Source organism: Botryllus schlosseri, chromosome 16 (genome assembly GCF_051294905.1).
Source record: "Botryllus schlosseri isolate E-star chromosome 16, Bs_hap1, whole genome shotgun sequence".
Taxonomy (NCBI): domain Eukaryota; kingdom Metazoa; phylum Chordata; class Ascidiacea; order Stolidobranchia; family Styelidae; genus Botryllus; species Botryllus schlosseri.
Genome location: NC_137251.1, coordinates 209840 through 236950, shown reverse-complemented (window position 1 = coordinate 236950; position 27111 = coordinate 209840). Strand labels below are relative to the sequence as shown.

Below are 27111 nucleotides of genomic sequence, written 5' to 3'. Positions count from 1 at the left end.
GTTCTGTCAGTAGTTCTAGTTGCAGATTCGATAAGTGACTCGCATGTTATTCTGGAAGCGGATTTTGAGGAGTGCGTAGTTCTAGTTGTAGTTTCTGATTTTGAAAAGTGATTAGTTGTATTTCTAGTTTCTGTTTTTCAAAAGTGTGTGTGGGGGGGGGGGGGTTCAAGTCATAATTGCACATTCCCAAAAAATCGTGGAAGAACTAGACGCACATGTCGTCGTTTTGGGTGAATCGTGATACCAGAGTCATTATTACTAACATTGCTGTTGCCAGGAGCTGGGTTTTGGGGGTCGAACTCCTCGCATTTCAAACTCGAAATCCATGTTCTTTTGAAATTCTGATTCTATATCTCATATTTTTTGGCATTACTTTGCAATTCAGTAATTCGCAGCATCAGATAGTAGAAAGTTTTGTTTTAGATCCAGACGTGGTCAAAGTAGTCAAGAAAGCTACTCAAGTAGAAGTAGAAGATGCGACGAAAAAATCTACTCAAGTACAAGTAGAAGTACTTCTTCCATAAGCCACCGAAAACTACTTGAAGTAGAAGTAGAATTGACTGACTTTAAATCTAATCAGGTAAGTAAGTAGTTTTGAAAACAGTCTTCATTTGTTTGCATGGACTGTCAAAAGCTGCGAATTGAGCTTTGACGAAGGTGCAAAGAGCTTGATTCGTATTGATGCATCCCAGGAAGTATCAATTTTCGACAGAATAAGCATTCTTTCGCATTATGGGATGCAAACTATAGTATTGACATGAAAATGCGATACTAACCCTTTGTTTACTAGAAGACCCCATTTTAGAGAAAATCATGGCATGGCACCCTATCCCATATTATAAGGCCCCTAGTTTAGGCGAAGAGCAATACGGAAAAGTTGCATTGGATACGTTTTCAACACTTTGCGCAATTAGTATACTTTAATAAAAAATATTGTGGATCGTAAAATTTATATTTAGTGTAGCTTTATTTTCGGAAAATATGGAGGCATTACTACACTTGCTTTTATCCTTCAACATGTAGGTTCCTCAGACAAAAGAACTGAAAGTAATTCAAACTCAAAGTATGATACTCGGAATTGGAAGTGAAATACAAATACCACTTCTAAAAAGCGGAAAATATATTTCATGTCTTTTGTCCATGAAGCTTCAAATATGATCTGCTAAAACTGGTGTAACGTTAAAAAAGCCGGATTTTCCAGATTAGCAGGACACGTCACGGGCTGCTAGATTACGATATGATAAGTAATTGCTAGATTGCAAAATGATAGTTTCAAACGTTATGCTGGGCCATATTTACTGTGATGAAATATTTGATATGGGCGCCAATGCGGTGTGAGTGGAATCAAGCAATCCGGTACCTAAATTATATTCACTGATACTTTCGCGAAAACATATTTGTCACTCCATAACTACTGTGCGCGACCGAAAATTTCTGGGCTTTACTTGACTGTTATGAATATTAAATGTTGGTACTCCTGAAAACAGCCCCGAAATTCCTCAGGCTATCTTTCGTATTGGGGATTAAACTACTTTTACTTGACAAACTGAAAATAGGGATAAGTAAGTAGATCACAAAATATTACGAAGTAGGAGTAGAGAAAACCAGATCTACTTGAGTAAGTACCAGTAGAGGAAAACTACTTGAGAACTTCCAAAAAGTAGAAGTACTTCATTACTGACTACCTCTGGTTAGCTCACTCATTAGTTGTAGTTGCAAGTTTTAAAAATCCAGTCGTTTGTACAAGTCTGATATCCTTAATTTTTATTCTTGCAAGTTTGAAAAACAATGTTTCGATTCTCTGTTGTCACACTGCCAGTAAATTGTATTGCCGTGACCTTATTTTATTCGCTTCATTTCTAGTAATTTATTTCATGACGCTGTGTATGTTGTTCCCACATTTGTATTTTTTATTGGGTAATCAAGAGCTTTTGAGGGTTGCGACTGTGATTAGCTGGGTTGGTTGGCTCGGATTTGGTGAATCTGTTGTATCGAGCCTCTATACCAGGGACGGGCAACATGATCGACGTGATTTTGAGCGGCCTGCTGCCCCCTCCCCGCAGACAGTGCAGCGCAACCTGCTGCAATCCCCCACCCCCACTACTTGCTGACTGCGTCCAATTGTAATGACAGTAGTTCTTTTTTTTTCGGACACAAATAATAGTGGTAATTATTCTTGTGTTTTTTTGTCTGTTGTGTGCACTATACCGGCAGCCAGAGATCAAAGAACCTGATCACTACTTTTATCGACCACAGATGTTTCAATGACTTCATCAGCTATTGGAGTAGGCCTACATTATGTCTATAAATTCATTGAATGTAATGTTTTGGTCTATACATGGTTCAAACTTGAATTTTACAATGAAGACAGTTTATCTTATTGGTGGACGAATACATGTTTAATGTATTGATTTAGGAATCCGGCCCGCCCAGCACTCCATTTTCCCATACCCGGCACGCCTACTGCACAAGTTGCCAGCCTCTGCTATATACTTAGCATAACTGTGTGTTAGGGTTCTTCAAAAATAACTTTTGTTTTCAAATTTTCACTGCTGGTAGCTAAAAGTTGGCTAAAAAGCGCTACACACCAAATTTGAATCTTCTACCGAATAGTAGGAGGGATGCTGTCAGAGCGGATTTATTTTGAATTTACTAGGCCTATAAAAATAACAAATTGCACTGTCTGTCAGAGTTGGATCAATTACATTATTTCAGTTCAATTACAATTACAATTACTTTCATGCATGTTTCAATTACATTACAATTACTCCATGCTAAAAATATCAAATTACAATTACAATTACTCCTTGCACGCTTCAATTACATTACAATTACAATTACAATTGCTGCTGTTGAACATGTAATTGAATAATCATAAATTCAACCGTGCTCCTTGACAACCGTAGCGTCGTATTTAACAACAATTCAAGTCTAGTTCAGATTGTGTAGTAATAAATGCGTTTATGTGCGTACATAGTATGCTATGTAAGATGTCATTGTGACGTAATATAAGCGTGTTTTGTATGCTCGGTAATTATGGCTCACGTAATTGGAAATGTAAAATGTTATTTACCTAATTTCCTATGGGTTAGGATTAAGGATAGGGTGCAGTATGTCGTTGAAAAAGTATTATAATATATGCACGTGTTGGATTTGCGTATATAGTATATAATTAAAGAAATAATATTATTTTTATCGAGGGACGTAGGAATTAGGATGAGGAGTAAAAACAAAACCGTGCTCTGTCAGATAAGACGTTATATAATATCCAGTGGTCTGGTTAGTTAGCCAGACGAAGTAACGATGCAGCATCGTGATCTGAAATCGTATTGTAGATTGCCAACCCACGGATAGATGCGCAAGATGTGAGTCACGGATGAATGCACCGACAAACGTACTGCAGAGCCGGCTAAAAGCAGCAAACTTTGTAGTCCTAGAGCTGGCGATCCATGCGTCCAAATTTGATGCATCTGGTTTTTATCGTAAGCTATTGCTGTACTAATTCCGAAAATACAAAATAAAATCTCGTCAGGGCAATGTAACTGCTCCAAAATAGCCGTTTAAGGCCGACTGTTCTGAAAAGTGAGAGCGCTGCAGCAGCATGACCACAACAATTACCAATTACGCCCAGCGATTGTTCAGAACAATGCCTATTCCCAGACTTTCACGACTATTTTGGGATGGTACCATTGCCTGGAAATATACTTTTATTGCGGAATCAGTGCGACACTAGCTTTCGATTAGGACCATACATATCAAATTTCGACGCTTGGATCGCCAGCTATGGGACTATCAATTCTGCTGCTTTTAGCCGGCTCAGCATTTCGCTTCTCGGCGTATTCAATCGTGAGTCACGTGTTGCGAATCCATCCGTTGGTTAGTAATCTAAAAATTGTATACAATGGCAGCCAAGGCCAGCATAGCGGTAACAATACAAAAAACTTCGCCCGCAAGGGCGCAGTCAAGGGTTTCCGCGAATGGATCCACCAAATTCCTTGTCGACATTTAAAGAGAATGCATTATAAGTCAATTATTTTATGTTGTGCTTGTCAGGTCTCAATAGCAATTTAATGTAATTGAAATTGTAATTGAGCAAAATTTTTGTCAAATTACAATTACAATTACAATTACACAAAATAAAAATGCTTCAATTACAATTACATTACAATTACATTGAAAAATGTTATAATTACATTCAATTACAATTACAAATTACAATTGATCCAACTCTGCTGTCTGTACTGTCATGGAGTTGTCAAGTACGGTAGTTTAATGAAACGATACATAGCAAATTTGACTCAATTTTCAGTGGCTGAAGCGAAGTTATTGCAGTTGGAAATCGTGGATTTAAAAAAATCGTATTTACTGTGAGTAATCTAAGAATTATTGATGAAAAACTTGAATAACTTTACTTCTACGAGCTGGAATTGAGTCAATTTTATTTGCATAGTTTTTGTAGACAACTAAACAGTTTCATGGGTTAGCCGGTAATATTTGAATGTTTTTTAAAATTTATTTATAATAAATTTAAAATTTTCAAACTGCAATAGTTTCACTGCTGGTCAAATTTGGTGTGCAACGTATTTCAACCAACCTAATAATTTTCGTTTATAGCCGCAAATATGGGAAATAAAAAGGTATATTTTGAGAATCCTACGATGTATTTCATTTTGTTAATTGTTATGTATGTTGTTGATTTGCGTGGTTGACAAGTCGAGATACTTTCTCAGGGTGCCGTAGACGTCCGTGTCGATGACGTCCATTATTCCTATCTGCCTCTGGCTCACTCTTTTGAGAAGATCGTTCAAACCCTGTGTTTCATGCAGGGTGCAAGGTGAGATTTCGACTGTGCTATCATTCCTTGACGTCTGCTGACCCGTGTTGTAATGACTCGAGTCATGTCACCCGAGTCGCAATTTTTCCTTGACTCGACTTGACTCGGATCTTTTTCTTGAAAATGTAAACTGACTCAACTTGTACCCGGACTCGAGACATTCTATATCAGTGGTTTTAACTGTCGGTCCGTGGAAGTTTCTTGCCAGCCTGCAGGATGTGTTGGGATTTTCGATCTCAATTCCAAAATGTAACAAGTTGGGCGTTTCATCAACATTGAATGTTAAATATATTTCGAAGTGCATCATGTAGAACAGTAACTTCAATATACAAAGGAACCCGAATATTTCGGTGGACATTCGTCACGGGCAATCGTCATCAACTAGTAGAGAATCGGAAAGAACTATTGTATACGATTGCTGATGTACATTGTACAATGTTCCCACCAATCCTCTATTAATTTTCGCTGATTAGCCCTGACGAGTGTCAGCCAAAAATGTTTGGGCTCATATCAATATACTATACAATTATATTCCGAAGTGATTAGAAGAGTTTATCATCTACTTTGGCCGTGCGTTACACTGGTGCTTGAGTCAAGAAGTAGCTTACAATTCGTTTCGTGCAAGTTTTATATGGAAGCTAACTTAGTCTTTTGAACTAACATTGTTGAATTCTACAGTGTGATTAAGCGACACTCGGCAGCCTAACAGAGATTCTAGCAAACAGGAAAGTGTCATTTCTTTCCAAGGATACCGAACCTTCACACTCAAGATTAGTGGTCTTCAACTGGAAAGAAACGTCAATAGAACCACATACCAAATATTAATATCTAGTATCTAAAGGTCATCATTAGATCAAGTTTCCCATATTACATCAACATATGCATGCAGTTGCCATAATTAACTTTTGTGGGGATTTTGCTTTTTGAAGGTTGATGGGTCCTGTCCAAAAGGTTGAGAACCACTTGAGAGTTAAGAGTAATAAAAATAACTGTATTATGAATGCTAGGCTTTCGATATCACTCGAGAGTTAAACCTTACTTGAAAGTTAACACGTAACCCTATGATTCGGACACAAATTGGACTTGGATCTTGACTCGGTGGTGAATTCAAAACAACTCTACCTGACTCGTGTCACAACTAGTCGAATTCACTTGTGTCTTGGAAGCTTGCGACTTGGTTGCGAACCTGCCTCTGACTTTATTTTCTTCCCAGCATTGGATTCTATCAAGGGGACATCAAGCTTCTGACTGACGATCTGCAGACGTTGCGTCCTACTCTGTTCCCGATTGTACCGCGTTTGATGAATAAATTTTATGACAAGGTGCGTGATGACTACTGACTAGACCAGAGGTCTCAAACTCAAATGTGCTAGCGGGCCAATTTTCCAGTTTTGACAATGCCGCGGGCCGCAGCATTTATAGGGGTATTCTATGTATTTCCAAGTAGGTCTTATTTTGCGGGAATGAATGGTCCTATTGAAAGTGAGCCGATCCAACAGACTGACAGTGAACACACATCGTCAAAATGTGATTTACTCTTGCATCAATTTAGGACTGGCACGAATAGAATCATCACATTTATAACTATTTGAATAGAATTGTTGTTGTACTTGATATATATTAAGTATAAGACATAGACACCATATGACGGACAAATGTATGATACCATCATGAAATCTATCGGGGTATTATTTTTCAGCTAATATGAATATTTTGAATTTAACAGATTGATAATAGAGACTGATCTGATATCAAAAGAATAGTTGAGCATTGTAATTCCAATCCATGATTCGGGTATACTTCTGATAAGAAGGCTATTAATCTCATAGCCATATATCTTCAAATATAGGAGCAGAAAAAATATAAATACAATATAAATATATTATTGAATGTGTCCTAGTGATTGAAATGTCGGAACGCCGAACGGCCCATTGCTGTTACATCGTTGAGCGTCCCACTACGGTACTCGATACCTTTAAGTGGCCTTAATAACATGGTTTAGCGACCAAAGATGTAACTAACAGATTGCCTATAGTTGCTTAGTTGGCGATATACCAAGCTGCGACCTTCTGATCTATCATTCCCCTGATACGCGATTAGTTTGTTGCGTCCATGGTTCTAACAAATTCACGGCATTCCGTGTTACTCCAAGTATACTCGAGTCATTTTCATTTTGCCATCGAGTTAGCCCGAGTCTGAGTAATTTAGGAAAGGTCGCGTCTAAGTCCAACTCACAAATTTCAGTCACGATCCGTCTAAGGGTCACAATTTGTCACTCTCATCATGAATTGGAAATGTTGTGAAATAGTGAATCTTCCACTGTATGGTAGCGTTTGCAATTAATGTGATAGTGAAGTTTGATGAATAGTTTGAGGCTTTCGGAGCAATTTAAGAGGGCATTTTCACTTTATAACCGGAAAAGATATATGTGACACTTATATATTGTCAAATTAATAAAAATCAAAAATGTCGTCGCGGGCCGCACAAAATGCTCTGGCGGGCCGCGTGTTTGAGACCTCTGGACTAGACTGTTCAAAAATAACTTCTTGTTTCCTGTTTTACTAGCTAGTTGATAAAATTGTTAGTTCGACTTAGAAACAAAAGATGGATCCCAACAAGTAAAAAGTATGGGAAGAAATTCCTAGTAAGGAAAGAATTTCCTACCATATTTTTTTTCAGATTTTCAAAATGTTCAACTACAATCACTTGACTTCCAAGGGTTAGAATTGAGCAAAATTTATATGCATCGTTTTTGGTAGAGCCTGAGCAATATCGGATGTTTAGCCGATACTGATGTCTGTCTATCGCTACACCGATAAGCAGGGTTGTAACCAATTCACAATGTTCCGAGTCACAAGTCAATCTCACTTTTATAGTTTTGACTCAACTTTCAATTCGCCACCGAGTCAAGTCCGAGTCATCGGACAGAGGGTCGAGTCCGAGCCATGGTTTTATGACTCGAGTCCGAGTCCCAGTCATTGTGTTGACTGTTGACTGTTCAGTTTCAAGTGAAAGTCTTGTTGAACCCACTTTTCAAAACTATGCTTGCTGATATTGAATGCTTTGCATATGCCAATTTTCCTCGTCTTTTAACAGTATCTGGTCGCATTTTCAAGTACCAGCACTTATAGACGAAATACCCATAGTGTGGTAACTTCTACTACTATTCTTCGAAATTACAATGAAATGTTGGTCTTGGCCATCTGAGTGTCGAGTCATAAGATTGGTCCAAGTCAGCGCAATGACTCGAGTCAAGTTGAATCTCCCCCAAAATGGCTACTCGAGTCATCACAATCCTGCCGATAAGCTCGATAGGCTTATATACAGCCGATATTGAAGACGGAAGGCGCGTTTCCAAAACTTGGCAGCATTTATTTGGACATCTGTCATTAGAGGTAGTTGGTAGCCAAATACTGTACTTGTACTTGATAAGAGTACAGAAGTAGGTTTTGCCTCCTTATAAAAATTACCACAGTCATGATTTTTGGCTTGTTACACGTCAACTTGACAGTTTTAAACTCTTTAGGGGAACTTGTACTGGAGTGGAAATCAGGAGTCTGGATATCTGGAGTCATGCTTTTTTGGTGACTCAACTTGAGTCATTTTCTAAAATATGAAAAATGACTTGACTGAAACTATAGCTTAAAAGTAGAATTGACTTGTGATTTGGTTAAAACCCTGGTGGAAATGTAGGACGTTTGGCCTACTTGTGCTTGAGCGCCAAGAATAACTACTTTGATCAACTCTGCCTGTAATACACAAGAAATAGTTGAAAACTCCCAGTGCTGTCTCAGATGATACTTGTCTGACCCACTACTACCGAGTTCTGACCGATAATTCTTTCAAAGTGGGATATCGATATTATCGGCGAACCATTATCAGTTTATAGACAACCTATAAACCAGAGGTCTCAAACTCAAATGTGCTCTCGGGCCAGTTTTCCAATTTTGACGACGCCGCGGGCCGCAGCATGTATAGGTGTATTCTATGTCTTTCCAAGAAGGCCTTATTTGGCGGGAACGAATTGTCCTATTGAAAGTGAGCCGATCCAGCAGACTATCAGTAAACACACATCGTCAAAATGTGATTTACTCTTGTATAAATTTAGGCCTGGCAAGAAAAGAATCATCACATTTATAACTATTTGAATAGAATTGTTTTTGTACTTGATATATATTAATTATAACATATAAACACCATATGGGCGGACAAATGTACGATGCCACCATAAAAGCTATTGGGTTATAATTTTGCAGCTACTATGAATATTTTGAATTTAACAGATTGATAATAGAGACTGATCTGATATCAAAACATTTTTAGGTTGAGCATTGTAATTCCAATCCAGGATTCGGGTGTACTTCTGATAAGTAGGCTATTAATCTCATGGCCAAATATCTTCAAATATAGGAGCAGAAACAAATATAAATATAATATAAATATATTAATGAATGTGTTCTAGTGATTGAAATGTCGGAACGCCGAACGGCCCATTGTTGTTACATCGTTGAAGCGTACCACTACGGTACTCGGTACCTGTAAGTGGCCTTAATAACATGGTTTAGCGACCAAAGATGTAACTGACAGATTGCCAATGGTTGCCATAATTACTTGCTTAGTTAGCGCAATACTAAGCTGCGACCTTCTGATCTATTACGATTCCCCTGATACGCGATTAGTTTGTTGCGTCCATGGTTTTAACAAATTCACGGCATTCCGAGTCACTTCGAGTCCACTCGAGTCATTTTCATTTTGCCATCGAGTTAGCCCGAGTCTGAGTAATTCTAAGAAAGGTCGCGTCCAAGTCCAACTCACAAACTTCAGTCACGAATCGTCTAAGGGTCAGGTCTGGTCATCATGAATTGGAAATGTGGCGAAATAGTGAATCTTTCACTGCATGGTATGGCGTTTGCAATTGATGTGATAGTGAAGTTTGATGAATAGTTTCAGGCTTTTGGGGCAATTTAACAGGGGATTTTGACTTTATAACCTGAAATGATATATGTGACACTAAAATATTTTCAAATTATTAAAAATATAAAATATCGTCGCGGGCCACACAAAATGCTCTGGCGGGCCGCGTGTTTGAGACCTCTGCTATAAACAATCCCATGCGTTAGCCGGTAAAATTTGAAATAAAATTGATAAACTTTCTGCTCTTGTAGCTACGATTCTGCAGGTTGGAATTGAGCCAAATTTAGTGTGCAGCGTTTTTTTTTACCGAGCCTCATCATTTTCACATCTAGCCACTAGAATTTGAAAAATAAATAATCTTTTGAACATTTTTTCAGATCAATGCTGGCGCCCGTCAGTCGAAGATTAAAAAGTTCATGCTCGACCTTGCCCTCAGGAAGAAACTGGCTCTCCTCAACAAGGGTGTTGTCTCAAGAAATACCATCTGGGATAAGCTTGTGTTCAAGTAGGTTTCATTCGTGCCAGACTTGTGCAAACTACTGCATTTCCAAAAAGCACAGCTAGAATTTGCACTTTTCAAAACTCTGCAACTAGGAATAGAACTATGAATTTTTCGAAAATCGCTACTAGAACTATAACTACTCTTTTCTGAAATACCTAACCAGAACTAGAACTGGGTGCTAACCTCCCTAAATGCCCCACTAGATCTAGGATTAGAACGATTGAAAACTCCAGTAGGCTAGTTAGATCAACTTCAACTAACTAGATTGGTAGCTTGTACAAGTCCAGCGCAATTTCAAATTTCAAAAATTTCAGCTGAAAATATTCTGGTTCATCATTCCGTGTGAATAAACCATTCAATTGTACCATTTCCAAAGCAAACCCGGCTATCGCCATCTGCTATATCACAGAAAAGTTCAGAACATGGTTGGAGGCCGCGTGCGAATATGCGTGACGGGTGCCGCTCCCATTTCACCGACAGTGCTCAGCTTCATGCGTTGCGCTCTTGGAATACCGCTCACTGAAGGTTTGTACTCCATGATAAATCACAACTAGAAATGATCGTTGCAGTGCCCAAGTAGAACCTAACCCATAAAGCGGACCACCTCGATATTCTCACCCGATATTCAACTGATACAGCATTTAGCCTTCGGAGGCGCATTTCCAAAACTTGAGCGCATTTATTTCAGCTGCTTTACAGCCATCGCTATATACTTGGACGTGAACTAAACTAGAATGGCTGCATCTGGACAACTGCAAGCTATAAGAAATGATCAATATTACCAGTCTAGCTAGCAGTCATAGATGTTGGTTGCGACATCACGAACATGACCGACAAAGTATGGTATTGGCTTGATACGATCTGTGAACCGATAACGATAAGGGTTTTAATCAGTTTGATTCTAGTGATGTCGTCATTGTTTTTACCAGGATATGGACAGACAGAGTGCGGCGCGGGGCTTAGTGTCACACTGCCCGGTGACTACTCTGGCGGCAATGTTGGTTCGCTTTTGCCCTGTTGCTTTGTGAAACTTGTTGACGTCCCCGAGAAAAACTACTTTGCTACGGAAAACAAAGGGGAGGTTTGTTTGAAGGTAATAACCAGTTTAGCTATCTTCATGTGAGGGTAGGTGGGGTATACGAAAATAATTCTTTTTCTTCAAATTTTGCTGGCTACCCTAAAATGTTGGACTTCAAATCATAGTATTTATGTTGGGTAGATGACGTAGATGTATAAAAATGAATTAAGAATTTGTCACCGTAAATACTATTCTTTCTAAGTCTAAAATTCTGAACATTGATAACTTGCTGACCGACGAGATAGCGTAATGGTAAAGCGTCCGGCATCTCGATCGGTAGGTCGTGGGTTCGATCCCTGGCTGGGTCAGACCAAAGACTTGATTGGTAACACTGGTATCTATGACTTGCCTGCATGGCGCTCATGCATTACTGGGATAGCATGGGGTGGTGGTGCAAGACTTAGAAAGCCATAAAAATGCTATATCTGCACTTTCCTTGTCCTGCGGCATATGCACATCATGCACTCATGATATGTATATGCGCAGATCGTGTGTATGTATATGAGTCGGTGTATATGCCGCAAAAGCATCAAGGACAAAAATAAACTAGGTCCTTCCTTCCTTCCTTCCTTCCACTGGTTGGAATTCAGCCAAATTTGTTGTACATCGTATTTTCATGCAACCCAACAATATCATGGGGTAAGCCAGTAGAAATTTAAGAATTTTTATATTCATTTTACATTCATTCCCAAACTTTTTTCTCTATAGGTTGGAATTGAGCCAAAATTGGTGATGGTAGCTCTACGCCCTGGACAATGCCAAAGGTGTAAACAACATCCCCATTAGGTAGCATATAGCCGTGAAGCACCAGCAGATTCCCAATGTCTGTATGCCCATTAAGTATTGTATCTTTTGACACAGCTTGATTCTTTTGCTCTAAATACAGCTTATTTCCATGTTTGTAACTTTCTATAATTGTTTGCTGCTGTCCGGTCTAACGAAATGGATTGAGCCTGTATGCTGAACAGCTGGAGACTATTGCAATTGTAACACTGAAAATTGAGCTCCACCCCATAGCCCACCCGGCTGCGCCAAACCTTTGCTTTCCTTGCTGACACGGAAAAGTACAGAGGTGCATGCTCAGCAGTTGAAGGTTGCAAGCATGGTTAGTTCAACTTATCGTTGTGAATCAGCCTTTTCTGACATGCACTTCATCAAAAACATACACAGAACACGCCTCACTGATGCACATCTGGAAGAATCACTCACAGTTGCAGTGTCCAGTTGCATATCAGAGTACAGCACACAAGTTGATAGCATGTAATGCCAGGCTTCCCATGGAATGATATAGAAACAGATAACATGATGTCCGTCCAAAGTGTGAAATGATTTATTTTAAAATTTGAGTTGACTCTTGTTGGATAATTTGTACCAACATGGGGCGAAGTAATTTCTTGAAAATGTTTGTGGCTAGCAAGTTGAAGTTGAGTTAAGATGTTTTGATTTTACAAGACTGTCTTAGAAGTCTTCCCACAATGTGATTCCTGCCCAGTGCTATGAATATAAAAATGGAAATACAGTATGGTCCGGGTCAACGGCGGGAGTGAATGGTAGCGCGCCACTTGAATCAGTACCCAAGAAGTAGCTCTTGGTTGCAAAAAAATTGGTGACCCCTGGTCTAATCAAGTTCGTTATGTGAGAAGTGCATTTTCTTTTTCCCATATCATGTTTTCATCAGACTGAATGCTTCAGGGTCCATCGCTGTTCAAGGGATACTTCAGGGACGAGGATAAAACCAGGGCAGCGCTGGATGAAGATGGTTGGCTCCATACAGGAGATGTCGGCCAATGGCTTCCGGTTTGTTAAAAATTTCTACTTTCTGACATTTCCGCAAGCTAGTAAGACACCAGCTAGCAGACAACTAGAATTATCGGATTTGAGCAAAATGCCGCTAATCTAATTCTAATGCAATTGTCAAATGTTTCTCTTCTCTTATTCGGGCACTCAATTATATTCTCAATCATGATTAGAAGACATCTCCTTATCAGTTCGCCGATCGTATCGAGTCGATAGGTGTCACACTTTAAAAGAAATATCGGTATCGGCCATTAGAGGTTGAAAATATGGGCAATTTTCTGTCTACAATTTCTACATTGACAACATTCATCTATAGATATATATATATATGAACAAATTTATTCGATTTGGCTTTCGAAATTTTTCAAGTAGAACCCGTGCAGAACCACCCCTGCAACAATAATAAAAGCAAGTAACAAAAGAAATATTTACAATTGATCTTGAAATGTGGCAAGTCGAAAAATTTCGAAATCATAATGAATAAATTTATTGATATATATGACTGGTGATAATAGTATTTACGGTGAGCAGGGATATGGGTTGAGACCATGAAATTTTTATGTAATGCATATTTCACGGTGGAATAAATGTGAAATTTAAAATCAAGCTTTTTATCAACCATACTCCTTAAAAGCACATTTCACAAGAATTTTTTTTTGTGTAGGCCGTATCCTACAGACATTTTCAAACCCGTCCCCCCCATTTTTTTTTTCATCCGTAACTTTTTTTTCATTGAGTTTAGGGCGAAACAGTTGGTTTTATTGAATTCCTTGGCCCCAGAATTGGTTAATTGGTTCTCTACCATCATTTGAGCGAAAAATATCGATTTCAAAGATTTTTGAAAGTAGCGCCACCTAGTGACGAGAGGATTTTAAATCGCAATATCTTTTGAACCGCTGAACATTTTTCAATTCTTTTTTTTTAATAAACTTGGAATTCAAAAAAGAATAACATTTGTAAATATTGGACAATTCTGAGGGTATGCATTACAGCCCCTGTTAAATTATAATGGAATTAGTCTTATGTAGTTATGACTCGAGTCATGTTCAATTCACCACCGAGTCCAAGTCAGAGAGCAGAGGGTCGAGTCCGAGTCATGGTATTATGACTCGAGTCCGAGTCAAAGTCATTGTGTTGACATCTCAGTTTCGAGTTGAAGTCTTGTTGAACCCACTTTTTATAACAATGTTTGCCGATGTCGAACGGTTCGCATTTATATTATACTAATTTTCCTCACTTTAAGCAGTTTTTGGTCGCATTTCAAGTACCAGTACTAATAGATGAAATCCCGATAGTGTGGTTACTTTACTATTCTTCGAAGTTACAAAGAAATGTCGGTCTTGGCTGTCTGAGTCTCGAGTCATATGACTTGGTTCGAGTCATGCGCAGCGACTCGAGTCCAAGAAGAGTCAATACACAAATTGACTCGAGTAGAGTCGAGTCATTTCCGAATTTTGAGAAAATGACTTGAGACAAGTCGAGTCATCAGAAAATCGTGACTCGAGTCAGACTCGAGTCGAGTCATGACTCGAGTCATTACAACACAGAGCTATTTTCAATTATCTCTCCTGATATACGAGACCGATTTCAGTCATATAAAATTGTGCCGAGTCAAGCGCAGTGACTCAATCGCAAGCCAAGTCCGTACTCAAATGGACTCGAGTCAAGTCGAGTCAACAAAAAATTGTGACTCAAGTCACTACGAGCCTGTTTGCAATATCTAGGAGGCAGCTCTTGTGCTTTCAGAATGGCTCGTTGAAAATCTTTGATCGCAGCAAGCACATCTTCAAACTATCGCAAGGGGAATACATTGCTCCGGAAAAGATTGAGCAAATCTACGTTCAGTCCTCTCCTGTTGCGCAGGTCTGTCAGGTCTTGTCAAAATGAGACTAGAATTAGCATATATGTACTTTTTTACCAATTTATCTTACAAATGTTAAAATATAGCTGTAGTTTTTTTCCAACTTAAATTAGGATTAGAATTATAGCTACTGGTATAGCTGTAGTTTTTTTCCAACTTAAATTAGGATTAGAATTATAGCTACTGGTATAGCTGTTTCTCAATTATATTAGAATCATAGGCGCCGACTTACGAGGTTCCGAGGTGGCGCAGCCACCTTGTGACCATATTTGCAAGGTGGCGGCCACCTCGTACAAAATGCTCGAACGCCCAGTGATTTGTGACCAGTAATTAGTGATCAGGCGAATCGATGCGACCTTGTTAGAGATGTCTTCGATTTCGATACGCGTGTGTGTCAGGCTCGTAGCCACGGTGGTTTCCCTATTTGAAACTCGAAACCCCGTCATTTTGAAATGATCATTCTAACACTAATATTCAGTTGCAATTCAATAATTGTGTTATCAGTGTTCCACGCGTCCGATTTGCGAAAAACGTGTCGTCAATTAGCGAAAAGAGTCGGTGATGATTTCCCGCTGAGATGGTCGTCATTCATTCCCGTGCGCGTGGCAATCGTCGTTAGCCTGATTTATCGCGTCTCGAACAAGCCTGGTTTCGCAGGCTTAAACAATCGCATCTGCAATAGGCCCAGTTCACACTATATCATCGCTTGCCTGCGCAATCGCATCTGCATTGGCGGCTTCGGCCTAGTGTGCACGATATCATCGCTGGCCTACACAATAGCATCTGCAATAGGCCTGGTATGAAAGATATCATTGCTGGCCTAACTATCGCGTCTCGGGCATAGCATGCTTTGGCTCCTAACTCTCGCTGGTTTGGAGACAGGCGGTCGAGTTTACGCTAATTAGTGATTGTTGTATGTCATTGATCAAAAAGCGACATCGCGAAACCGAATAACATCGAATCGCTGCAAACAGACTTTAACGTGCGTAATTGATTCCCGCTAATACTTGAACGTAACGATCAGAAGATGTGTATCATGGCTTGAGTTCTGAAAGACGACAAAGGTTTGAAATCGGTGCCATCAAGTTCGGACATTATGCTATACGGAAACTGTCGCCGAGACTGCGTAATAAGCGCGCGTATTTAATTGTTCACCAGAGATCAGGGACTTGCTAATTGACGGCACTCTCCGACCCTTTGGCAAGCTTATCATAACGCCAAAAATCGTCAATACGAAGAGATTATATGATCGCCATTTACACATGTACTTGACCCGGATTGAATTGATGCTATATTGGTAAACTTGAAAACAAAATCTAAATTCCCCCTAATTTTTCGACTGGTTACGCGCCTAGCGTGTGCTGGGAAGCACCATCCTAGATCTCCTCTCCCGATAAGGCGCCCAAATAGACGTTCTGCTTTTCTGAAATCTAAATCATGTGCGCCCATCTTTGTTTACAAAACCATTCGTGAGCTACCTAGCTTCGTGATAGTCTTGGTAATCGGAGCGCGAAATTGGTGGGTGTGTTCACTGTGTTGGTGTGTGCCTACGAATTTGAATTCATTTCTGATCGGATTCGTTTCTTTAACAAGGCTTTGCCAGTGACATTATTCGGGAAATGCAGCAATACAGCTTAAATACCGATATAATGAGAAAACAATTGTCGCGATGAAAGCTACTCAATACGGTGTCAGACTCAAAACCCATTCGTGGCGATACTGATTAGAATACACGCTTTCTCATTTGCCATCATCCATATTTCTGGTTATCTACCTGATACATTTGCAGTCCGAAATTGTCGCACAAAGTCAATTTTCAGTGTGCCTTTCATTATTAACGTGCAGTAGACCATGCCATGCCATTGTCAAATATTGATGCATCACAAGATTCTGGGTGGCACAAATTCTGATTTTATTCGATTCTCTTGAACATGGAACCTTCTACATTCCGGTAAACTTGATTGCTATATGTACTCGTATCGAGAACAACAATATTGAATATTAAACTATTAGGCATTAGGTAGACAGTGGATTTCTATTGATAAGATCGCGGCATGCGCCCGGAAGTGGAATTAATTCTAGCCCAGGGGTGGCCAACCTGCAGCTGTAGAAGGAAATTTGGGCGGCAGTCAACACGTAATGCAATTAGTATGTGTTGGCGGCCGTGGACATGCAAATTGAATTTACGAATTGACCGATGTACTCCCGAAATGCTTCGCGAACGTAAATCGGGAAATGCACCAATGCCATCCAAATCGCTCTTTTAATCTGCAAATAATTGCCGCTATGCGAGTTGGTCAACGCGAAGCAAAAAAACACAAGAGACAATTACTGATTGGCTGCACGATTTCGCGTTTGTAATCATCATTATTGTCTGTTTGAAATAGTCGAGAGATGTCGTATGTTACTTGGCAGGCCAGTATATTTCGTTACTCACACGGCGCGTTGCGCATGAATAACATTGATGGAATACTAAATTCTCAGTGACGTAAATTCTGATTTTTGTTCGATGCATTCCGTCGGATGGACTGGTAGCGCAGGCGGCATTTACACTTTCGAATGATCGTACTGTTTCAAGATTCCATTTAATAACTCGACTGCATGGTTTGATATTAATGAGTGCAGTCTGCAGTGCCGATATTAAAATGTTACGCGAGTGGTTTAACGCTGCACACACACCAGCGGCAGGAAGTAAAGTGCGATTTCGTACGACGATCACGACATCGCTATGGAACAATTATGAGGTCACAACTTCGCCACCTCGTAAAAAAATAAAAGTCCGTGCCTATGATTAGAATACAGCTATATATTTCGCAAATTAGACTAGAATTAGAATTATAGCAATACAGGTTCTCCCAAATTATACCGGAATTTGGAATGTAGCTATAGTTTTCTTCAAATTAGTTCAGAATTACATAGCTGTACACTTTTTTCAAAATTCGACTAAAATTCGATTGAATTGGTTGAGTCTCATGCAAAAATTTTTCAGGTTTTTGTTCACGGCGAGAGTCTGAAATCCAGTCTCGTAGCAGTTGTTGTCCCTGATGCGGAGACGATCGTTCCATGGTGTCGAGCGAGAGGCGTCAACGGTAGCTTGGAAGAAATCTGCGGCAATGAAACTGCCGCCAAATTGATTTTAGAAGACATGAACGCCATTGGACAAAAGAACGGACTGTTTGCTTTTGAACTGGTGAGTCACGTGGCCTGTCAACTCGGATTCAACCAGACTCTAACTCTGTGGTTCTCAACCTTTTTGACCACGCGGCACACCAGCACACTGGTTGTCAACTTTTTTTGGCTTACGGCACCTGCACACCACCAGAATAGTTAGCACCCACAGTCATACAGAGGTGTTCTCTGACCAAGTACTTTTATCTTTTCGGAGCATTCAGGTAGGCTCTGCGTCAAAGAAGAAATGACGGTATCTATTATATCTGCGGACATGGAACAAATACAATTCTTCCGCAGCTTTGGTCCAAAACTTTTGTTTACTATTCTAGTGCAAGCCAGAAGAACAATCTTCTCCGCCTCCATGTGAGGTTTTGAATGTTTAGCTATTAACTCTGCTATCACATAAGTGGCCTGCTGCGATCTCGTTTAAACATTGGGCTGCGTTTAGATTCTATTTCATAAGATTTGTTTCACAATAAATTCTGCCCACTACCGCAGTGCCAATTTAAACCGTCATATCGACGAGGCCAAGCACGATCGCCAATAATGAATACAGAGGTGTAGAAGCCTATACTGTCAAACATCGATGCCAAACGCATTTCCACGCAGACTGTGTAGCACGCGTGAGGATAGCAATACCTCAACAGCTCTACTGGCAGCCAACAGCAGTTCAAATGTAGTTCCAACAAATAGGGATAATAATATATGGGAGGCGGGAAATTTGTTACCTATAATAAGTTGATCAACTTTACTTCCTAATTATCAAATTCGTTGCCTGTAGCATAACATTGCGCTCCAAGCCTACATTTTTACGGTATGACTGCACGCTACCTAAGAATTGCAATGTGGATGGCTATGTTTGTAATTCGAACTTGTAAACGCGGACATCACTTATAAAGGAGTTTGTTTCTCGGTAGTGATTAGGAAGACGATGAGGATTTCAAAAGGGCATTGACACACAACAGACGCCGTTATGTCTGCTCCTCTCTGCGATCAATCAAGGTATTGTGCAAAACTGAATTCAGCCCTTGAGGCACGCGATATGTCGGGTAAAGCGAATTCACGAGGGATATTGATTGCGGGCAGCGATTTTGATTTATCAAATGTACAAATTTCACATCGAGCCCGGTTTAGATTGCTGACAGTTTGCTAAAGACTAGACTTATTTTGCGCATAATTGCAAAGAAATCTCGTGCGATGTAAATTTCACACCGGTTGAGAACAACTGCTCTAGCTACTAGATAGAGCAAAATGCAGGTACCAGTAATCTAATTTAAATCTCATAATTGCAGCGTTGGCCCCATGGATATACTTGCAGCTGCAGCAGCTATCACAGCTGTCGCTACTGTGAACGTACTCAGCTATCGCAAATATCACTAAAAACGCAGACATAGAGGTCATATAAAGGTCACACATCGTTTAGAGCGCAGGTATCAGGTCTGAGGCATGTCTGTGTCCATTCAGCGCACAGATCTCAGGTTATGGGAGGGGGGATATTATGGTTGGACGTGGGTTAGGATCAAAGTCGGGTTTAGGGTTTCCTAAGATTAGGGTTGGGAGTAGGGCTGGGCACAATGATTCGAGTACTCGAATCTGAATCGAGTATTAATTTTAATGATTCGAGTCGAGTAGTAAAATAGGATTTTTTCGAGTACTGAAATTATACGTTCCTCGCCATTGAAAGTTAATTGATCAATACAAATTATAGTTTCGAAACTAATTTTCACTGTTGAAGCCTTGAAACAGTGATTGACCGTATTGTAGCATACGAAACATATAGTACAAAGCTACGAACGTTACTGGAAATTGCACATTTCCGAAGTCATGATCATCCCAACATTGTCAACTAGTGCAATGAAACCAGTATGGTCGAAATAATACCGAAGTATCTTAAATATGATGGATATAACAGGCATTATATTCTTTGTGGGTGCATAAAAGGTACATATTTTAACTTTGACATATTACATTCTGTTGTGACGTCATAATGAGTGATACTCGATTACTCGACTCGAAGCATAATCCGTGATTCAGAATCGAATCACTCAGGTACTCGATTTTGCCCAGCCCTAGTTGGGAGTACAGTAAGATTTGCGTTGAGGTTAGGGTTACGATACGATACCCTCAACTCTAATCTCCGGCACCCGAAACCCTAACCACATCCGCAGTAGTGATAGCTGAGCATATCCACGGGCCCGACATCGTTCCTAACTTACAACATCGTCTGAATGGGTCAACATAGCGTACTGGACCTTTTTCACCTGCCATCCGACCAACCACAATATATGTAAGCTGTAGGTCTGAAGAGCCAGATAACAAGCTGTTGTTTACGGTCAACTGTAGCCAAGCAGATATTCTATCGGCAGTTTGTTGTCACATGTTGCAACAGGAAATGGATTTGGGTTGAACAACTGAAACTCCATCAATATATTCTTGACGTATCAATAATTCCGGAATCTTCTCACCTCAGTTTTCAAACAAAACCAACGGCAGCATTCTGCTGTTGATAACTGGCAATATCTCCATCCACGTCTGTCACTACACACAAATCTTAATCTCATCTGAAATATCGCACACCTCTATTACAGGCCAAGAAAGCGTATCTTTCCTCAGAACTGTTCTCTGTCGAAAACGATCTGCTCACGCCGACCTTCAAGTCACGCCGACCTCAACTGTACGCGCGATACAAAGATATCATTGCGCAAATGTATCAAGGACTGGATTGATAGCCATGGCATTAGATTTTGAAAGTAATAGCAATTATTTTTCTAAGCGCACACGCATGTATCTATGTTTCAAGTTTGCTTCGTATCAATCGAGTAAATTAAGTTTGTATTCTGGCCAAAGTCTTGCTCCTGACATCAACTATTGCATTTGCATCACTACCTTTCTCTCTTCTACATCCAGACTTTTTGTATGTCTTTAAGGATGGGGTGGAAGATGCATTCATGCCTAATGCGATTGTCTCTATATTGTTTCTAGCCTGTAATTTGAAATTAAAACTAGCGTTATATGTCACAATGTTGCAGGTTTCCAGCTTATGTAGTGTTGATGCAATTCAGGTACACAGGTGGCGAGGTCACTTTTAGATACTTGGATAATTCAAGTTGTACAATTTGACCAGTGGCTCATATTACCTCTCCCGAACTATTGAACACTTACACCCAGGGCTTTGGAGCAGCCGTAAATTTGCATTGCTCGAGATCCGGCTCCGGAGCTTTCTTCTATCATACAGTAGCTCCGGAGCCGCATTATTACCACTGCTCCGGCTTCCCTCTAATTTTTCACGAGTCTGCACGGTCCATTGGACAACAGTGCGCAACGATTTTTTTTAGAAGTCATCACTTCGGATTTTTTGTGCGCAGAGACCGTTTCAGCACTGCGCATTTGCGCACGTGCGCAGCTTAGAGGGAACATCTGTAGGCGCCACGCCTGTTTTCACAATTTTTTGGGGTTTTCAATCGATAATTCCGAAGCCGTCACTCTGTTTAAGGCCGTGAATCTCGCTGTGGTCTTAGTGTGTCAGTTCTACAACACGTTCCAACCTAGTTCAGGGTCTCCGACACATAAAAGTTGCGATTTCAACGAAACCGTACCCGCCTAAACACCCGTTTTCGCGGTAACTTGCGTGTCGTCCCCATGAATGATGATCAAAATGAAGAGTCAAAGAACAAAACTCCGTTTATCCAGATTTATATGTGATTAGAAACGACTTGATGAATCTTATTTTTGAACGCATTTGCTGAAAAGTTAAATAGCATTAGGATTTATATACGTGAATAATCTTGCTCAGAAGAGGTCCAAGATCGTAATAAAATGCATGCAGGCGATCGTCTTTGATCAATTTCTCAACCTGCTCGTTCGTCAACGTGGTCTTGCTACCTCTGACGGTTACATATCGAATTCGCTAGTTCCTCGACGTCATTATCTGCGCGTTTGAATGTGATTAGACATGGAATTTGGACGGTAATAGCAAATAGATTACCCTCATTTGTGACTATCTGTGTGTCCCGGCCCGTAGCGATTAGAGGTTCCGAAGTAGCTCCGTTTGGTCGCATATCATCGTCGGTGTGAAAAGTGGTATCGTCCTTCGTTTGCGGCTCTGGTTGAACTGTGGTCGGGGTTGTGGTCGGTAATTCAAATGATCCTTAATCAACAGTTGCGGTCAGATATATGACGTTATAGTTTTATAGGACTTTACATACCTTCATTCGGAGGAACGTTTGACGTGGCCAAATCCGAATATAGGTCGTCCTGTGTACGGGACATGGCCGTCCCGAGTATTTTTCTGCATAGAATCGCCCCGGCAGCCGCCCTCTTAGTTCTTCCTATCCCGTCATAGTGTTGACTCGCCACCTCGGTACTGTGCGACGATGACATCGCGACATGATATTGTCCCATGTCGTCTAGCGAACTCGCCATCGTCACGACTATTTTACGGAGATGCTGGTACGTTAGGCAGACTTCGTGGCGACCGAGATATTTGACGACACAAACCGATAAATTTCGGAACGGCTTGCCGTTCGAGTTTCGCAACGCGACCTTTCTAGCGACAAATCCAAGTCTGGATTTGTCTGCTTGCAAATCTGAAATCGAAAAGAGGTTTGAGACCGCTCCATTACACGTTCATATCTTCGTAACACCTACCTGCTTGAATCGGTCATAGTCTTGTTGACCCATTACTAACAAACCCTGATTCGAAGGGCACTGGTTGTGGTTCACCTGTACGACTAACATCGACAGATCGTCAACAGAACGGACCGAGTGGCCAAGCTCATATCCAGTCAGTCTACGGAAATATGACAATCTCGTGCCACTTCCGAGTCCAATCTGGATTATTGTTGCGGCCAAGCAATCGCGCACGTTTTCGTTTGTTATCGGTTGATGAAGGTCTCTTTTGAAGGTTTCGCTTTTGACCATCCTAAAAAGAACACGCGTATTAAACTTAAAACTGTACGATATTTTAATCTTACTACGAACCTTTTGATATTCGGCCAATTTTTATTGATGATATTCATGTTGAGAGACAAACGTTTCTCATGCCGGCGCTTTCTCCTCATATTGGTCGCTCTCGAGTACGTGGCAATGATTTGTAACGCTCTCAGTTGGTTGTCCGGTGACACTTTTTCCAATAATGCCAGATGCTGCAGACGCGCAAATTCCAGAAATCCCTTTAGCGACGTCATAGGGTGTTGAAAATCGTGCTTGCGGACAGTCTTCCATCGGCGTTACAAATATACGTTACTAATTGTTCCGGCTCGTCAGTCACAAACTTCCTGAAAACCGATTTCAGTTTGCTGACGACCATTTTTGTGTTTGCTTCGTCAAGCGCTTGCACTTGGCGATGCCTCTCGTACCTGGAGAGTAGCTGTAATAAACGAATCAGCATTGTTTCGGTAACCAAAGTGACACATTACTGTCAGAGTTACTCACGCTTGAAAAGTCGGACTCGAAGGACAACTTTTTAAAATTTCTCTTGTAGGTGTCGCAACCTACCCCAAAGCCGTCACATATTTTATCCGAATGGATAATCCTCCAGTGGGTTGCTATATAGGCCGTGGCCACTGATCTCGAACAGAGAGCACACCAAGACCGTGGGCGACATTGCTTGATGTCTTGCCTGGGCTCGCGCAAGTAGCGAGCAGACCTGCGACATGTAATATTTATTTGCTTCTAGTTGTTATAAATACGCCAACGACAATCTTACTCTTTAATTCTGTCGACCGACCACTTATGAACGTTACGAAGATGCCTCGTTCTATGACCTTCGGTCTGTATATGGCAGATTTGACATCTGTTGAGTCTGATTCTTTTCCTGGGTCGAATTGTAACAGGATCGCTACAATAAATGATAAAAAATTATTAAAAATCGTTGACTCCGAGATACGATGTTTCGTCAAATAGCTCGGCTCGTGGATGTAGCAGACACTCGAACCACCCCTCGTTGGAATCAGCGCCAAGTGAAGAATTATTGGTCAAATGTTGCTCCATGACTTGGGCTAAATTTCTCGAAGTAGAAATAGCATCACTTACGGCTGACTTTCCAGATGATGGGCTGACTGGTTCCGGAAATTTTTCAACAACCGGCTCTGACGAGGTCACGATTTCCTGTTCTTGCTCAACCGACTCACGTTCAGTAATCGCAGCGGCAGGTTGAGCTGGCAGTGTAGCGCCGGTTACCGTCCGAATAAAAGTCATAATCTCGGCTAGTCCTTGTTCAAGACCATCAATACTATTACTCAGTCGACCCTCCGTTTTTAACAGCCTTTTTTCCTGTAGTGCAATCTTTCTGTTTAGATATTCCTTCAATTCACCCAGTGCCCTAAGTAGAGTCAGTACTGACAAAGGCAGAATATTGTTCTTCACTTTCCTGATCGTTGGCCTCATACTTCTCAATAGATTCGCGCTTGGTCTTTCTACTTCTGCATTTTTTTTTCATCCTTTCGGTACCGTAGCGTCGCCGTTATTCCAATAGCACAAATCAGTACAGTATGTCCTGGCGTGTTCGCCAAATTTGTAGCGTCCCTTTCCTGGTCTGGTTCAATAGTCCGATTCCTTCTTGTACTGCTAATTTGCACTTTATACAGCCACAGACTCCAGTCGTATTATCTTCGTAACATTCATTTAAAAAGCAGCAGCTCACTACCGTGCTCAGTGCTCACTCCAACCCAAAACCAATCCCGTCGAGCGTCGACAGACTAACTAAGTAAAGCGCGCGGAAAGTTTCACCAAAAATTTTACAACCGGAAAATATCAAGACGTCAAATACTGGGTTTTCACACTTTGTTTTTCTTAATCTAAGCTTTGTTGGCGTGATTATGCAGTAGCTATCTTGTTAAAATGGATATTTATGGTTATTGCTGTGATATTATCTAGAATCAGTGAGCAATCTTCTTGTACCGAGCCTCTATTGTAATAGGCCTTTTGCAGGACTTCGATCACGTGACTAGGTCGCATAGCAACCACAAATTGGTTAGCAAGCTGCTTTTTCGCGCACCTGCTTCAGTGCTAAATATCGCATATTGTACTGTTGATTTCTGGTTTTAAACGTTTCGAAAATTTGTTGTAGAAGTCATCAGAGATTCACCTATGCTAGATGCCAATCCTGTACAAAGCATATAGAATGATATCGTCAGAATTACGCAGAAATCCGTCGTTAACGTAGCCGTATTTCGGATACAGTATATTATCGTTTTCGGGCTGTACACGTTTTATATAAAACGCAAGTGTCATGGAAATGCGCAAGGATTCAAATATGTTTGATGTCTTCGATTCATGAACTATGTAAACTCCTTGCGTCAAAATGATCGACATTGTAGCCGTTATTTGGTAGTCAACTATGATTTTATGACACAAAATTCGACATTGCAGGACATTGACTGCGTGATATTTATTGCAGCATTAAGTTAGGTGTGAATAGTAAGTATACTATACTATAGTTGTATTGTAGTGGTACTTGGTAATCATTGCAGTATTTTGATGATTGATATCGATTGCAATATATATAGGATACTGCTATTTTTAAGCCTAGAGACAATGACTGCCAGTTTCAATACGTTGATGTGTTAGGAATTCATGCCATGTGCTACATACTATATTAAACATCCTATGCTATTGTATGGCTTCTCAGTTAAACAATTCAAAATATTTAGACCTCTACACCTATATTACAAGTTATTGATCATTCTGTCATGCTGCCAAGTGCCACTACCCTAAGAAAAATGATCATCAGCTCCAATTGAGGGTGCAACAAACTGTCCCGAGGCCTGGATTACTTGATTGATTGCCTGGATTGGATTACTTCACTCTTTGGCACAGTGCAAATATCTTGAGTTTCAAGACATGGCTATACCACATGTATACGAATTAATGATCTGATGGATTATCCCAAGAGAGCCGAACATAGGCAACTAAGAAATTGATGATGCCCTCGTCAAGAATTCAGCCTGGAGCCAATTATTATCACCACATAAAATTCGGTGCAGTAGAAGGCAGCGTGGTTTCATGCCAGCAGAAAATGTCAGCAGATGATCTGGCCACTGACTAACTGTCGTGAACTTCTTTCCCGATGTTGATGTCTGCTTCGAAAATGATATTTCATTTGTGTACAGCAAGACAAGCGCTCTTCCGTAGATGCTATGAATCTGTCTAGACAAGTGGCTATGGAGGTAGATGAAAATACATAGGCATAAGAGTCTCGGCAGTTATTGAACTTGATAAGGTTAACATGCATTTTTCTTCAACTATTTCTTATGCTCTGGGTATCGAATGCACAAAAATTAATAAATTGCACTTCTTTCCACGTTTATTTGTAAATTCAATGAATCAAAGAATATCATAAGTTCAGAATATTACGGAGTCAATGCAAAAGAAACAATGTTCGTCGTCTTTAGAGGATGTTTCTGAGTTGGTTGAACCAATACACAGAGGGGGTCAGCAACGAAGTACTATTTTACCTGAGTACTAGCGTCATTATGAGTTTAGGCTACTTCCACTTCTACTTGACACTTTTTAGGTAGTACTTTTTTGTCAGATTGGGGATTTTGTCAACTAGAAAGTAGCTTTGGCGCATGATTGCATCCCCTTCAAGCGTGAGGTTGTCATAACAACTGGCCAATATGGAATCGGTGTCTCGTGCACACCAAAGATTCTACTGACTGCACACAGGTGTGACGCCGAGAACCGTCTTGGCACACCAAAGATATTGCGCTAAACGTATCGGGAATCCAACCTGGACAACTGGCAAAATAGCCCCAGTACCACGGTAACTAAATTAATTTTTGAAAATTGCACATATTTGTGGTGTCACCACCCTTTTGCGTTGATCAAGAAGATGCAACATGAAATGTTTACAGTTGTCACGTGGCATTAATTTCTAAAACTAAGGGACCCTCAACCAAATCTACTTCATGTAACGAATTTCTTGACTACTTTTCAGAAATTCATTTCTACTT

General features: G+C 40.4%; 3 protein-coding genes and 1 long non-coding RNA gene across 7 annotated transcripts in view; 2 read left to right on the top strand and 2 right to left on the bottom strand.

The window, feature by feature from the left end:
• LOC145458503 (long-chain-fatty-acid--CoA ligase 1-like) overlaps positions 1 to 21178 on the top strand; it is a 62163-nt gene extending 40985 nt beyond the window's left edge. For both annotated transcript variants that reach the window (XM_080336885.1, XM_080336886.1), the window contains 9 exons: positions 4731 to 4834; positions 6048 to 6156; positions 10126 to 10253; positions 10660 to 10775; positions 11180 to 11343; positions 13021 to 13125; positions 14872 to 14988; positions 17976 to 18176; positions 20746 to 21178. In XM_080336885.1, the coding sequence (XP_080193011.1) occupies positions 4731 to 4834; positions 6048 to 6156; positions 10126 to 10253; positions 10660 to 10775; positions 11180 to 11343; positions 13021 to 13125; positions 14872 to 14988; positions 17976 to 18176; positions 20746 to 20883 (1182 nt within the window). In that variant the 3' untranslated portion in view covers positions 20884 to 21178. The remainder of the gene's footprint in view (positions 1 to 4730; positions 4835 to 6047; positions 6157 to 10125; positions 10254 to 10659; positions 10776 to 11179; positions 11344 to 13020; positions 13126 to 14871; positions 14989 to 17975; positions 18177 to 20745) is intronic.
• Positions 14987 to 16739, top strand: LOC145458516 (uncharacterized). The gene is made up of 2 exons (XR_013921154.1): positions 14987 to 15060; positions 15114 to 16739. It is a non-coding gene; the product is annotated as an uncharacterized LOC145458516 (long non-coding RNA).
• Positions 21179 to 21820: 642 nt separating the features above from the next.
• LOC145458512 (uncharacterized) lies at positions 21821 to 22579 on the bottom strand. Of its 3 annotated transcripts, XM_080336906.1 has the most exons (3): positions 22363 to 22579; positions 22143 to 22304; positions 21821 to 22085 (listed from the first exon to the last, which is right to left on the bottom strand). In XM_080336906.1, exons 1-3 carry the CDS (start codon positions 22577 to 22579, stop codon positions 22036 to 22038), a joined length of 429 nt encoding a protein of 142 aa, XP_080193032.1. In that variant the 3' UTR covers positions 21821 to 22035. The 3 variants fall into 3 exon arrangements, with proteins under 3 accessions (XP_080193032.1, XP_080193030.1, XP_080193031.1); XM_080336904.1 differs by having other exon boundaries at positions 21821 to 22304; XM_080336905.1 differs by having other exon boundaries at positions 21821 to 22268.
• On the bottom strand, positions 21821 to 24852 carry LOC145458510 (uncharacterized). Its single transcript, XM_080336903.1, has 6 exons — positions 24191 to 24852; positions 23865 to 23996; positions 23591 to 23804; positions 23138 to 23525; positions 22805 to 23078; positions 21821 to 22743 (listed from the first exon to the last, which is right to left on the bottom strand). Exons 4-6 carry the CDS (start codon positions 23341 to 23343, stop codon positions 22612 to 22614), a joined length of 612 nt encoding a protein of 203 aa, XP_080193029.1. The 5' UTR covers positions 23344 to 23525; positions 23591 to 23804; positions 23865 to 23996; positions 24191 to 24852; the 3' UTR covers positions 21821 to 22611.
• Between the last annotated feature and the right edge of the window lie 2259 nt (positions 24853 to 27111).